At 43.0% G+C, this 14,188-nt stretch overlaps 1 protein-coding gene across 1 annotated transcript in view; it reads right to left on the minus strand.

The window, feature by feature from the left end:
• Positions 1–14,188, minus strand: part of LOC129708650 (neuron navigator 1-like) — a 512,158-nt gene that overhangs the window by 335,585 nt on the left and 162,385 nt on the right. Inside the window, exon 6 of the mRNA XM_055654539.1 lies at positions 13,018–13,124. Within this exon, the coding sequence (XP_055510514.1) occupies positions 13,018–13,124 (107 nt within the window). The remainder of the gene's footprint in view (positions 1–13,017; positions 13,125–14,188) is intronic.

Genomic DNA, 14,188 nt, shown 5'->3' on the forward strand with positions numbered 1-14,188 from the left:
ACTTTAACTGGGGTTATCCACGATGGAAAGCAAGTAAGGTAGCATTGGACGGCAGGGCAGTACCATATCAGGTGTAGCAGTTGGACATAGAGGGCTAAACCTATGCTTAGATAGGGTGAGAATCTCCCTGTACTTACACTGACCCGATAGAAGACTTAAGCTGGCACTGTGATCCCCCTTTGACACACTGCATTAAACCTCAATCAAATGTCACATCCAAGTGGGGCTGAAAGACTGGAACACCAGCTTGGAAAATCATAGTCCACCACCAACCCATCCCTGGTCTTGTATAGGGCGATGAAGTTCCATCCCAATCAAGATCATCACAGGGACACGACAAATCTTCACGTAATGTCTAGACTTCCAGACTCTGAAAAGGCCTCGTCAAAACCGATATGTGAATTCAGTCCATCTACAACCACTTAAGGAGGAGACAATGAACTCAAAACTAGATTTAACATAAGCTCGTCATTAATTGAGCTCATTGGTTTCTTGTTGAACTTGGGATACAACAGTGCAGAGACACTTGGTGATGTTTTTACAGAAGACATTAATAGCTTCAGCATGCAGGTATTTCAATAAAACAGAGATAAATTAGTGATTAGTTTAGCTGAAAGCTTTTTAATAGAATGCGCTGGTGAATAATGTGTAGGATGTGTTGATTTCTCTAATTTCAAGTAACACCTGCATTCCCGCCCCTCCCCTCTCTCTCCCCCCTCCCCACCCTAGCCATCCTACCAGTTCCACTGGTCGCATCCTTGTATCCCTCTCGTTATCACACCTTCCCCCGCCAACAGTGGGCCATTATGGGCTCCACGCTTCCTGAACCCATCTGTTGCCAACCCTGGGTTGTTCTGGTTCTTGTTTTGTCTCGTGTTTACTCCCCACCCCACCCCACAGCTCTACTTTCAGTCTGAAGAAGGGTTCCTACCCAAAACACCACCTATTCTTTTTTTCTCCACAGGTGCTGTCAGACCCGCTGAGCTACTCCAGCATTTTGTGTCTATCTTCATGCTTGTGAATTAGCCAGTTTGGAGATAAAATGAATCGACAGGTTTGCTGTCATTGAAAATCTCCCTGAAAATTCACTGATTTCACAATTTAGGAACAGTTCACATTGAGATTTACTTCAAAATTGCCGTCTGGATAGGTCAATGTGCGATGATATCTTACTTCACGCAGAGAGGCATCTGTAACTATAGCAGACACCAGAAGCTGATCTATCTAACGAGCTCTGGTCCCTATGGCAACAATTATTTGTTTCTATGATGAAACCAACAGAATATTTAACGATAGCTTATTGAAGGATGACAAAGCAAGTTGCTGTCATTTAAATGTTATTCAGTAATAAATAATGTATTCCATGAACATTATCTTTTGGGACCATTTGGTAATCAGTATCAATAATGCATTTCCACTAAAAGGTCTCCTAAAATTAGTGGGGTTGCCAGATCCCAGTTTTCATTCTGGGCTATTTCTGTGTCGACACACTGATGACTGAGGACCTCAATCATTTGCAGGACCATTAAAAAAATTAGCAACGTGTCTAGGCTTCTCCGTGGCCTATGTGAGAGAGCCATTCTTATGCAAGAAGGTTTGGCCAGCTTTGGTATAATTTAATGGGACTTTCCTGAGTGGTTCCCAGATATTGGGAATTCAACTCAGTTACATTATTGTTAAGTATTTTGTACGCCCAGCACTCTCTCAGCAACCCCCACTTCAATAGTAACCCTGCCTCTCCTAAAAGCCCACAACCCTCCCATCCAAACGATCTCATGTTCAGAAATCATAAGACAGAATTAGGCTATTTCGCTCATTGAATCTACTCCGCCGTTCAATCATGGCTGATCAAAATTTCCCTACAATCCCATTTTCCTGCCTTCACCCCATAACCTTTGATTTACCCATACTAATCAAAAAACCTGTCAATCTCCATTTTTAACATACCCAATGCCTTGGTCTTCACAGCCATCTGTGGCAATGAATTCCACAGAATTACCACCGTCTGACTAAAGAAATTCGTCCTTATCTCTAAATGTACTTCCTTTTATTCTGAGGTTGCACCCTCTGCTGCTAGGCTCTCCATGATCAACCACCTTACCAACCCAAGGTTCGCCCTAATATCCAACAAACCCCTGAACTCTCTCCAATACAAATGGCACACATGAGAATGGACCTTCACCTCCATTATTGTTCATTGCACCTCAATCACCCCATTTTCTGAATGAAAATCACATTCTAAACTGAACGTCCCCATCCCTTGGGGATTGCAAATGTCCCCCGACCCAACTCTTTACCCCCTTCTGACAGCACCACTTGATTCCCAGCGATCCTGCAACCAACCTGAAACCCAATCCCTCTACTGAATGATCAACAATCTTCTGCTTCCACTCACCCAAGCTTCCGCCATACCATTTACCCATAAGATCACGACATGTTACATTATTTGAATTGGTATTGTAATTTATTTTCATTCCATCAGCAACTCCATAGTCCTGGCTCAGACTAAATGATTAGTCTAGTTTACAGGTACTGTGTGGAAACAGGCCCTTTGGCCCACCAAGTCCATGCTGACTATCGATCATTTGTTAACACTTATTCTATTTGGTCCCACTTTCTCATCTATATAGTGTTAGTGATTCCCAGAGTAAATATAAAACATGGGAAAGCAGGATTTAGTTACTATGCAACAAATAGCTGGAATAAACTTCCTGAAGATTTAAGACTTGCCTCAACTTTGACCACTTTTAAAATAAGACTGAAAACTTTTATGTTTTTAATTTTTTAATTTTGCTTTTCTTTTCTTTTAGTTCTATTTTATTTCATTTTATTATTTCATTTTATTGTATGACATGTTTTTATGTGAAGCACTTTGAGTCTGCCTCGTGTATGAAATGTGCTATATAAACAAAGTTGCCTTGCCTTGCCTACTCCCTGCACACTAGGGGCAATTTACAGAAGGCCAACGAATCTACAAACCTGCACGTCCTTGGGATGTGGTAGAAAACTCACACAGTCACAGAAATGATGTGCAAACTCCACACAGACGGTACCCAAGGTCAGGGTCGAACCCGGGTTTCTTGCACCGTGAGGCAGCAGCTCCCTTTGGTTATCACTGCAAGGTGACTGGCCAATTGCTCAGTAAGAACCAAGGTTCTTTCCAGTCACTGAACAATTTCCAGGCTGGTGTTTAAGAAGGAACTGCAGATGCTGGAAAAATCGAAGGTAGATAAAAATGCTGGAGAAACTCAGCTGGTGAGGCAGCATCTATGGAGCGAAGGAATAGGTGACGTTTTGGGTCAAGACCCTTCTTCTGAAATTCTGAGACCCTTCTTCTCCAGCATTTTTATCTACCTTTAATTTCTAGGCTGGATAATGCTTGTATCTTAAGACGGAAGGCCCTCACCTCAATACATTTTAATGTCTGTGACATTGATTCCAAGGAAATGACTAAAGATGGGTTGATTTCCATCTCAAATTGCCTCAAGAAAGTAGCAATTGAACTTCACAGTAATTATTTGAGCCACTGTGTGGCTTATTTGCCTGGTTCAGAGTATGTGAAGAATAAATGTATAGGAATGAACTGCAGATGCTGTTAACCTGAGGATGGACACAAAAAGTTGGAGTATGGGTCTGAAGAAGGGTTTCGACCCGAAACAGGATCTCAACCCGATTTGTCATCTATTCCTTTTCTCCAGAGATGCTGCCTGACCCGCTGAGTTACTCCAGCTTTTTGTGTCTATCATACATGAAGAGTGAGTCGAGTATTGTAGACACAGATGACAAGACCATTCCAGCCAGAATTTAGCTGGTTCCATTATTTCAAGAGAACTTGTAAAGAGGAGCAAATTTGAGTAACACGGAGGCAATTTTCATTCTAATTTTTCCTGATGCTATTTCTAAAAATTAAAACATTTTCTTTAAATATGGAGGAAATGTTCCTTGTCAATGACTGTTAGTTCTCTGATCATTTAAATGTGCATTTGGCTGTAAAGGATGCACTGTCATTGCAGGAGTGAACAGTGGCACTAAATGAAAGAGACTATCTAACACATAAGATCATGACTGTCACAGCATTTGAATTGCACTGATTATGAGTTTCACTCAAGTCAGAAACACATCCATCACAAAAAGAAGAAGAGAAAGACTTTTTTAAAGAGATAATTCTTGTTTAAAAATAACCCTACGTCATGAACTAACCAATCATATTATGCAACAGAAAAGTGTGTATTCTAATTTGACTGATTATTCTGGTGATACAAATCTCAGAAATGTAATTATTTTGAAGATTGGAAGCTACAGCACGGAAACAAAACCTTCGGTCCACCGAGTCCATGCTGGCCATCGATCACCCGTTCACACTAGTTCTATGTTATCGCACTTTCACATCCTATTCCACTTTCATATTCACTCCCACACAATTTCACATACACACTCCGGGCAATTTTCGGAGGCCAACAAACCAGCAATAACCTACAAACCAGCACGTCTTGTGGATGTGGATGGGGAGAGGATATTTCCACTAGTGGGGCAGTTGTGGAGCGGAGGCCATAACCTCAGAATAAAAGGACGCACCTTTCGAAAGGAAATGAGGAGGAATTTCTTTAGTCAGATAGTGGTGGATCTGTGGGATTCATTGCCACAGATGGCTGCGGAGGTCAAGTCAATGGATACTTTTAAGGCAGAGATTGACAGATTCTTGATTAGTATAGCTGTCAGAGGTTATGTGGAGAAGGCAGCAGAATAGGGTTAGGAGGGAAAAGGTAGAAAAGCCATGATTGAATGATGGTGTAGACTTGATGGGCCAAATGGCCTAATTCTGCTCCTATAACTCTGCCACAGTCACAGGCAGACATGCAAACTCCACACAGACAATACCCGAGATCAGGATCGAGCAACAATGTGGATCAAATTCCTGTTCTAATGTTTAATGTTCTAATTAACCTACCGGCACCTCTTTGGGATGTGGAAAAAACAAGACAAAACCACGTGGTCAAGGAGACATCATGCAAACTCTGCGCAGACAGCACCAGAAGTTCAGATTAAACCAGAGTCCCTGGGGCTCTAAGGCAACAGCATGGATTGCTGTGTTACAATACCACCTTTGAACATAGAACAAAAAGCAGTACAGCACAGAATGGGCATTGAAGCTCACAATGTCCACGCCAAACATGATGCCAAGATCATCTCTTATCTACCTGCAGGTAATCCACACCTCTATCCTCCATATCCATATGCCCATCCAAAAGCCTCTTAAATATCGCTATTGTATCTTCCCCAAGCACCAACCCTGGGAGGCATTCAACACACTCTGTGTGAAAAAGTTACCCCGCCCAACTCCTTCACAATTTGTCCCTCACCTTGTTAAATCTATTCTGAATAAACCTAAATTATTATGGTATCATACAGCATAACAGATAGTGTCATAATTGTGAAGATGGGACTAGCTCGGTGGTAATGTTTCACAGTATATGGTGTTTAACTTTGAACTATAATGTACTTTGACCTCTGCATATTTGCTAATTCAATGCATCAAGTGGTCTTCAGCACCCCATCAGTCTGAAGAAGGGTTTTGGGCCGAAACGTTGCCTATTTCCTTCGCTCTATAGATGCTGCTGCACCCGCTGAGTTTCTCCAGCTTTTTTGTGTACCTTCGATTCTCCAGCATCTGCAGTTCCTTCCTAAACACACATCTTCAGCATGGTGTTCAATGTTAATCAGCTCTGGGAGGGTAACACTCCTGAATAAACAGAAGGTTTCCTTGCCCATATCTGATGCTTTGATAGCTCCTGATGCTATTGGCAATGCTTAAGATTTCTAGTCCTGCCTCTTCCCCATCCCTCTGTGCCTCCAGGATATTCCACAGTTGATAATGGAGAATTCTCTGAAGATAGACACAAAATGTTGGAGTAACTCAATGGGACAGGCAGCATCTCCGGAGAGAAGGAATGGGTGACGTTTTGGGTTGAGACCCTTCTGATTGTCTGAAGAAGGGTCTCAACCCGAAATGTCGGGATAGTTGTCCCACTGAATTACTCCAGCATTTTGTGTCAATCTTCAGTGTAAACCAGCATCTGCAGTTCCTTCCCACACACGGGAATTCTCTGATGTTGATTAAAAGGTACAAGTGTGGTGACATTGAACTTCTACTCGACTAGCTTGTGGGTTTGCATTCCTAATATTATCCATAACTCAAAAATCAGTGAAGAAGAAAACATAAAGTGCTGGAGGAACTCAAGGGGAGGGAGCGGACAGGCGATGTTTCCGATCAGGATTCTTCTTTAAAATGATTGGAATAGTGGGGGGGGGGGGGGGGGGGGGAGGGGGGAGCTGGAAAAGAGAGGTGGGTGTGAGACAACACTTGGCTGCTAATAGATTAAAAACAAAAAGACACAAAGTGTTGGAGTAGCTCAACGGGTCTGAATAAGAGTCCCGACACGAAACATCACCTATCCATGTTCTGCAGGGATGCTGCCTGGCACACTGAGTTACTCCAGCACTTTGTGTCTTTATTTCTGTAGACCAGCATCTACACTACACAAAGTAATAGATGAATACAGAAGAAGGGGGGCTTGATTTGCAGATGGGTGGAATAAGCGACGATGACTACAGGTCAAAACAAAACAAAGGGGTGTCAGATAAGGATAGGAGAGGAGAGGTGAAATGTAAAGCCAGGGGGAGGGATGCAGATGGAAGGAAAGGGGAAAGGTGGGGGTTAAATAGGGAAGTCTTTGCTTGATTTATTGGTCTTCAGTCACACTCAAATTCAGTGCCCGAGTCATTGTTAATAGTTTATCACGTTTTATCCGTATAATTCTTTTCATAAGTTCATGTTCATAAGTGATAGGAGCAGAATTAAACGATTCAGCCCATCAAGTCTATTCCACCATTCAATCATGCCTGATCACATTTTCCCTCTCAACCCCATACTCCCGCCTTCTCCCCATAACCCCTAACACGCGTACTAACCAAGAATCTATCCCTGTCTAAGAAATACCCATTGACCGTCTCCACAGCCTTCTGTGTCAAAGAATTCCACAGATTCACCACCCTCTGACTAAATACATTTCTCCTCATCTACCTAGATAACTAAGAGTCTCATCTTGACCACTTCCTGTCTGCGTTGTATATTGATTTTAGAAAAAAGCTACCCTACATCACTATGATTTTTGGCCATCATACTCACAGTCCTCCTCCGCTGAGGCAGCCCTGATAATTTTTCTGATCGATGAAAAATAAAAAAGTATGAGTGTTTAAAAAATCTTGAGATCAGCTGGGGGGTAGGTGGCATGACTATAAAACCCCAGATGCCTGGACGTGAGTCAGTCACTCTGGAATATCGCGAGGGAGAGTCCACAACTGAGATTCTAAGCTGTGAATCAACTGAACTGTGAGTCTGCAATTTACTTCCAATAAATGATTTGTTAGCCCTTAATGACAATGCAATGAGTTGTTGGGCCTGCTGCCCCTGCTTGTGCTTGAAACTGCAATGCAAAATTGGAAATGAAGTGACAATGCCATGAGTTGTTTGGCCTGCTGCCCGAGCTTGAAACTGCAATGCAAAATTGGAAATTAAGTGACAGTGCCATGAGTTGTTTGGCCTGCTGCCGCTGCCCCTGCTTGATACTGCAATGCAAAATTGGAAATGAAGTGACAATGCCATGAGCTGTTTGGCCTGCCCTGGGCGTGAAATGGATTGACTTGACGTGAAATGGATTGACTTGACTTGACTTGAATTGGATTGAAATGGATTGTTGGCCCTGCACTCACTGTGCTTGACTTGACTTGACCCACAACACCCATGCTAGCGCTTCAGAAAGCCCCCTTCCCCCCACTGGCCACCAATATTGGAATTGCTGGAAAATTGCGTTGGGGGACCAGCCCTCCCGTGTGAACCTGGGACCTAATGGCTCCCGCTTAGTCTAGTCTCCTTTCTAAAGGAACGTCCTTTAATTCCAAGGTTATGAGCTCTAGTCCTAGACTCTCCCACTTGTGAAAACATCCTCTCCGCACATCCACTTTATCCAGGTCTTTCACTATTCGGTTAGTTCCAATGAGGTGCCCCCCTCATCCTTCTAAACTCCAGCAACTAGAGGCTCAGTGCTGTCAAACACTCATCATATGTTAACCCATTCATTCCTGGGATCATTCTTGTAAACCTCCTCTGGATCCTCTCCAACGCCAGCACATCCTTTTGTAACTTTTTACATCCCGGTTCCGTGCAGATACATAAAGGCACCACAGGCGAATAGTTGTATATTTCCCTTTCTTAAACAAATTAGTGGAACAGCTGTGTTTTTACAACAATCCCATACTTTCATGTACTCCATTATTGATTCCAGCTTTGTTTAATTAACTGTATTTAAAAATCCCAGATGTTGTGGTGAGATTTGAACTCACATCTCTGCATCATTTATTTATCATCTGGACTACTAGTCCAGCAACATATCACTATGCTATTGAACCCTTTTTAAGTGGACGCATCCCTCTTTGAATACTCTGGGTGAAGATGATTGCCCGCTGAGAGCTCTTGACTTTTACTGGCTCTCTATCGCCCTTCCAAAAACATTGTGCCTGTTGTAAATTGCAGACGTATGTAATTAATTACCTGGACCGAAATCCTCAAATAAAGATTCTGTTGCAGTTCCTTGCAACACAACTCAACTGTTCGCCGCAACATTACAACTGTTCAGATTTTGTGAGTGTGGATGAGGACATTCTGTTTGCAACTGTGCGCTTGTGCAGAATGATGTGTCCACTTGCAGCGTCTACTCTTATAGATACAAGGAACTGCAGATGCTGTTTTCCAAAAAAAGAAACTAAGTGCTGGAGTACTCAGCAGGTTGGGCAGCATCTCAGGATAACATGGATTGGTAACGTTTCAGGTTGGAACTGAAGAATGGTCCCAACCTGAAATGTCACTTGTCCATGTTCTCCAGAGATGCTGCCTGGCCTGCTAAGTTACTTCAGCACCTTGTGTCTTTTTTTCTGTCAGCATTTATGTTCATAAGTTGTTGGAACAAAATTAGGTCATTTGGCCCATCAGGTCTACTCTGCCATTCAATCATGGCTGATCTATCTTTCCTTCTCAACATTCCCCTCCTTATCCCCTTAACCCCTGACACCCTTACTCTTCAATAACTTGATCCCTGAAGCTCATTTTGCCAGAACCACTCTCAGAGATCATCACAGTATTGCACTAAAGCAATGAATTCAGAGGCAAGATGAGAGTGGCTGCACTTGCCATCAAGGCAGGGTTTGACCAAGTTACAGAAAGTGGCCATGGTAAAAGTGAAGTCTAAAGGGAAATAAATTCCACTGGCTGGAGTCCTAACTTTCACAGAGAAAGGTTGTTGTCATTATTGGAGATCAATAATCCCAGCTCCAGGATATCTCTGTAGGGGTGAGGCAGGTGGTAAGCTTGAAGTCGATACGGAAATCAATAACAGTGAGTTCAGTAGATTGGGCAGGCAGGAACACAGCAGGGAGCAAGGATGGATGGTTGGATTAAATAGCATTGATTTTAAAGCAAGGGGCCTAACAGGTGATGTGGAAGAATGATAAAAAAAACTTGGCTAAGGAAGGGACAGGACTGGAAGCAATGTTTCCGTGTAGTGAGTCCAAGAGTCATAGAGTACAGAAACAGGCAACTTTGACCCAACCTACCCATGCTGACCAGGAAACACATCGAAGCTAAACCCATTTGCCTTTGTTTGGTCCATATTTGTCTAAACCTTTCCTAGCCATGTTCCAGTGCAAGTTTCTTTTAAATTATGTTATTGCACTTGCCTCAACTACCTCCTCTGACAGCTCATTCCCTATATCTACCAACCACTGAATGAAAAGGTTGCCCCTCAGGTTCCTTTAAAATTTCGCCCGCTCACCTTAAATGGAATAAATCCCATCGGCCGGAGTTGTACCTATTTCAGAGGAAGGATTTTGTACAGGTGCACTTAGCAGGCTAGACGTTCATAAGTTTATTAATATTCAATGGGAAATTAATTCCAAATGAGCCTGTATGAATAAAGGACAGGGCACAATGAATTTATTACACAGGAGCTTGCCCCACCATGCCTGTGCCAAACATGAAACCAAGTTAAACTATTCTTCTCAGCCTGCATGTGATCCACATCCCTTAATTCTCTGCATATTCATGTGTCTATATAAAAGCACCTTAAATGCCACTATCATATCTGCCTCCACCACCACCCCTGGCAGCACGTTCCAGACACCAACAACTCGCTCTGTAAAAAACCAGTGACGGAAATGGGGGGTACACAGGGGGACGGCGTTCCCCTACTTTTCAGTTCCCAGTTTATATCCAATTTCTGTACTAGAAGGGTCAAAGACGTTTATTAGCTAACCTCATAGCTGCCAAGTAGTACGGATTTTCCGTATTTCGTACAGAAATGCAATATGAATACGGAAATACGAATTTGTGTTGTTAAATACGGATTTTTTTAAAAAACGACCATGGATAATCGTTACAACGAGTCACCAGCCATGACCAGCCATGAGACATAAACGATCTGTTAACTACCACTGTTAGCACTTGTTAACAGCCAGTAGTTAATACCTAGTTATACAATGTGTCATCAATACATCGATCCACATTCCTCAGTAAATGTAATTGTGTTTCGACCAAGTATTAATGATGCCGCGTTCCTTTGAATAAAATCATGGGAGAATTTCTTAAAACTCACTGTCATTGAGAGCTCCAGACCGTGTGCAAGGGCTTCTTCCTGGTGTGCAGGTAAAGTTATTCACCCACATTATTTTATTATTCTCTCTCTCTCTCTCTCTCTCTCTCCTCTCTCCCCTCTTTCTCTCCCTCCATCCCTCGTTCTCTCTCCCTCTCTCGCTGTGTCTCTCTGTCTTTCGCTCTCTCCCTCCCTCTCTTTCTCGCGCTCTCTCTCCCGCTCATCTCACTCTCGCTCTCTCACTCCCGCTCTTTCACCCTCTCACTTCGGCATTCCCGGAATCATTTGGCGTTTTGAGGGGACGGCTGTATCTGTGGTTCCTTCCTGTTTGGGGGGGGGAGGGAAGCCCTGGCCCGTAGCGGCTCCTGGTCCGTTCCCTCTGTGGGTGCCGCCTGGCCCGCTGAGTTCCTCCAACACTCTGTTTTTTGTTTGCCTCTGGAGTTGAAGGTGGACACGGGGGGCTGGGGTGGCTCAGCAGGACGGGCGGCGGCTCTAGGGAGTGGGTGGCATTTCGGGTCGAGACCCTTCTTCAGACAATCACAAGTACTCTCACCAATCAGTCTGAAGAAGGGTCTTCTCTCCAGAGTCGCTGCCTGTCCTGCTGAGTTACTCCAGCTTTATGTATATTGTCAATTTCAGAGTTAAATAAAAAACACAGAGCGCTGGAGGAACTCAGCGGGCTATGCGGCATCTGTGGAGGGAATGGATTAGGAGTTGTTTCGGGCCAGGGTTCTTCTTCAATAGGAAGGAACTGCAGATGAAAGATACTAGAGTGGATACTAGTATATTTGCTGCAGATCAGGCATGATATTCTTCTGATTTAAATCAGTATTCCGATTTTATTATTTTCCTATTTGTCAATTTTTTGTGCCTGATTATTTGGCAGCCAATCAACTGCTATCTCTAAGGGGGTTGCGTCCAATCACCGACCAGCTTCCCTTAAATTTCCCGTCCAATCAACAAATCGGTCTCCTCCCATGCAATCAGTTGATGTCTCCAAGGGCATTGTGTCCAATCACATAATGCGCTGGACACTCGGTGGCCAATCAGACAGTCTCCGAGGGTCATTGTGACCAATCACCAACCTGCTTCCCTCACCAAAGCAGAAAATGGCTGCAGCCAACATAGAGATAGAGAGAGAGAGAGAGAGAGAGAGAGAGAGATGCAGGAAAGCAGCTGACATATAATGCACAATAAACAAGTTATGCATTCTTGTACTTTTACATTGGTATGACCGCACATAAACCCCCCCCCCCCCCCCCCCCCCCCCTCCTTTCCTTCCCAACCTCAGCCTCACCGTCCTTAGCATACCCCAAGTTCCTAAAACCCATTTCCATCACTGGTAAAAACACTGTTCCACTCATCTCCTTTACACTTTGCCCCTCTCACCTTAAAGGTATGCCGTCTAGTCTTTGACATTTCCACATCGGGAAAAAAGTTTGTTAGTACCCATCCTATCCATCCCTCTCGTCATTTTATATAATTCCATCATTTCTCTCCTCAACCTTTGACGTTCCAGAGAAAATACTCAAGTCTGCCCAACCTATCGCTGTCACTAATACCCTATCATCAAGGCAGCATACTGGCAAACCTCTTCTGCACCCTCTCCAAAGTCGCCACCTCCTTCCTTGAACGAGGTGACCAGAACTGCACACAATACTCCAAATGTAGCTGATCCAAGACCCTATAAAGCTGCAACATGACTTCTTATACTCAACTTGCTGACTGAGGAAGACAGGTGTACCATACACCTTCTATACCACTCTATCTACTTGTATTGCTACTGTTAGGAAGCTGCGGACTTATAGTTTAGTTCATAGTCACGTGTACTGAGGAACAGAGAAAAGCTTTTTGTCGCATGCTAACCAGTCAGCGGAAAGACATTACATGATTAAAATCGAGCTGTCCACAGTGTAAAGGAATAACATTTAATGCAAGATAATGGCTAGTAAGTTCCAATTAAGGACAGTCTCGAGGGTCTCCAATGAAGTAGACAGAAGTAGATATACTTGGACCGCAAGATCCCTCTGTACTTCAAACCTGTTAGTGGCCTTGCCATCAACTATATACTCTCACTTTACATTCGACCTCAAGGTGCAACGACAGTTGTTCTGCTGTTTAAACTCTAATGTATTGCAGATCCATGTATTATATAGTAGATAAGAATAGCAAAAATGTTGCATGGAATAATAGCTTTCATTGAACGGTGAAGATTTGGTAAGAAATATATATCAAACGATTGCAGTTCATTAACCCATCATTGTACCAGCAAAAAAAATTTCAAGAAAGTGTCGAATATATTTAAAATTGACATTACCAATGTCCTCAAGAGATTTTTTGTGTTTCCAGTTGTATTCAGCTGTGTTGGGATAGGCGGCAGGTTCCTTTAGTTCCACGTTAATACTTTCTCTATTCGTTTCACCTCTGAAAGATGAAAATAAAATAATTTGATGTAAAACTCGTATTTTCATGATTAAAGATTTAAATCAACTATATAAGCATTGAAGAATATCTAAAGCTTACACTATTTGCAAGAATGAAGGCAGGATTATTGTACTGCATCTCAAAATATCAATGCCAGAAGTTCTTCACTTTACTTAAGAGATACAAAGAGACAACAGACCCTTCAGCCCACTGAGTCCACACCACCCAGCGAACACCCCCATACACAAGCACTATCCTACATACTAGGGGGCAATGTACAATTGCCAATCAACCTACAAATCTGTATGTCTTGGAAGTGTGGGAGGAAACCAGAGCACCTGGAGAAAACCCACATGGTCATAGGGAGAACTTACAAACTCCATACAGATAGTACCCGTAGTCAGGATCGAATCCTGGTCTCTGGTGTTGAAAGCACCACTTTGGCAATGTACTGGTCAAAATTTGTTCAGTGTACTTTGCAAGGTACTTATGAGATAATGCTGAATATAATATTTTATTGATCTACAGAGGTCAATTTACACATTTCAGATCTGCTTTAAGATCTGCCGATGAAACTTATTCACACTGTGCATAGCTCCAACAAACCACCAAACTGACAGCACAGTGAGTTGAGACATGGCAAGTTGATTTTGATAACTAATGTTAATTTAGGTGTGGAAACAAGGAACTGCAGATGCTGGTTTACACAAAAGAGCACAAAGTGCCGGAGTAACTTTCTACAAACTAGAAACTGAATGGGTGAATGGCAACAGGATGTATGATCAACATCCTCATGTATGCATTTATTAGTGAGCCATTCAGTAGAATCCTGGGTGTAGGAAGGAACTGCAGATGCTAGTTTACATTGAATGAAGATACACACAAAATGCTGGAGTAATTCAGCGGGACAGGCAGCATTTCTGGAGAGAAGGAATGGGTGACGTTTTGGGTTGAGACCCTTCTTCTGACTATTTAGGGTCGAGATGAGAATCTGAAGAAGGGTCTCGACCCAAGATGTCACCCATTCCTTCTCTCCAGAAATGTTGCCTGTCCTGCTGAATTAC

Source organism: Leucoraja erinacea, chromosome 24, assembly GCF_028641065.1.
Source record: "Leucoraja erinacea ecotype New England chromosome 24, Leri_hhj_1, whole genome shotgun sequence".
NCBI classification, from domain to species: Eukaryota; Metazoa; Chordata; class Chondrichthyes; order Rajiformes; family Rajidae; genus Leucoraja; species Leucoraja erinaceus.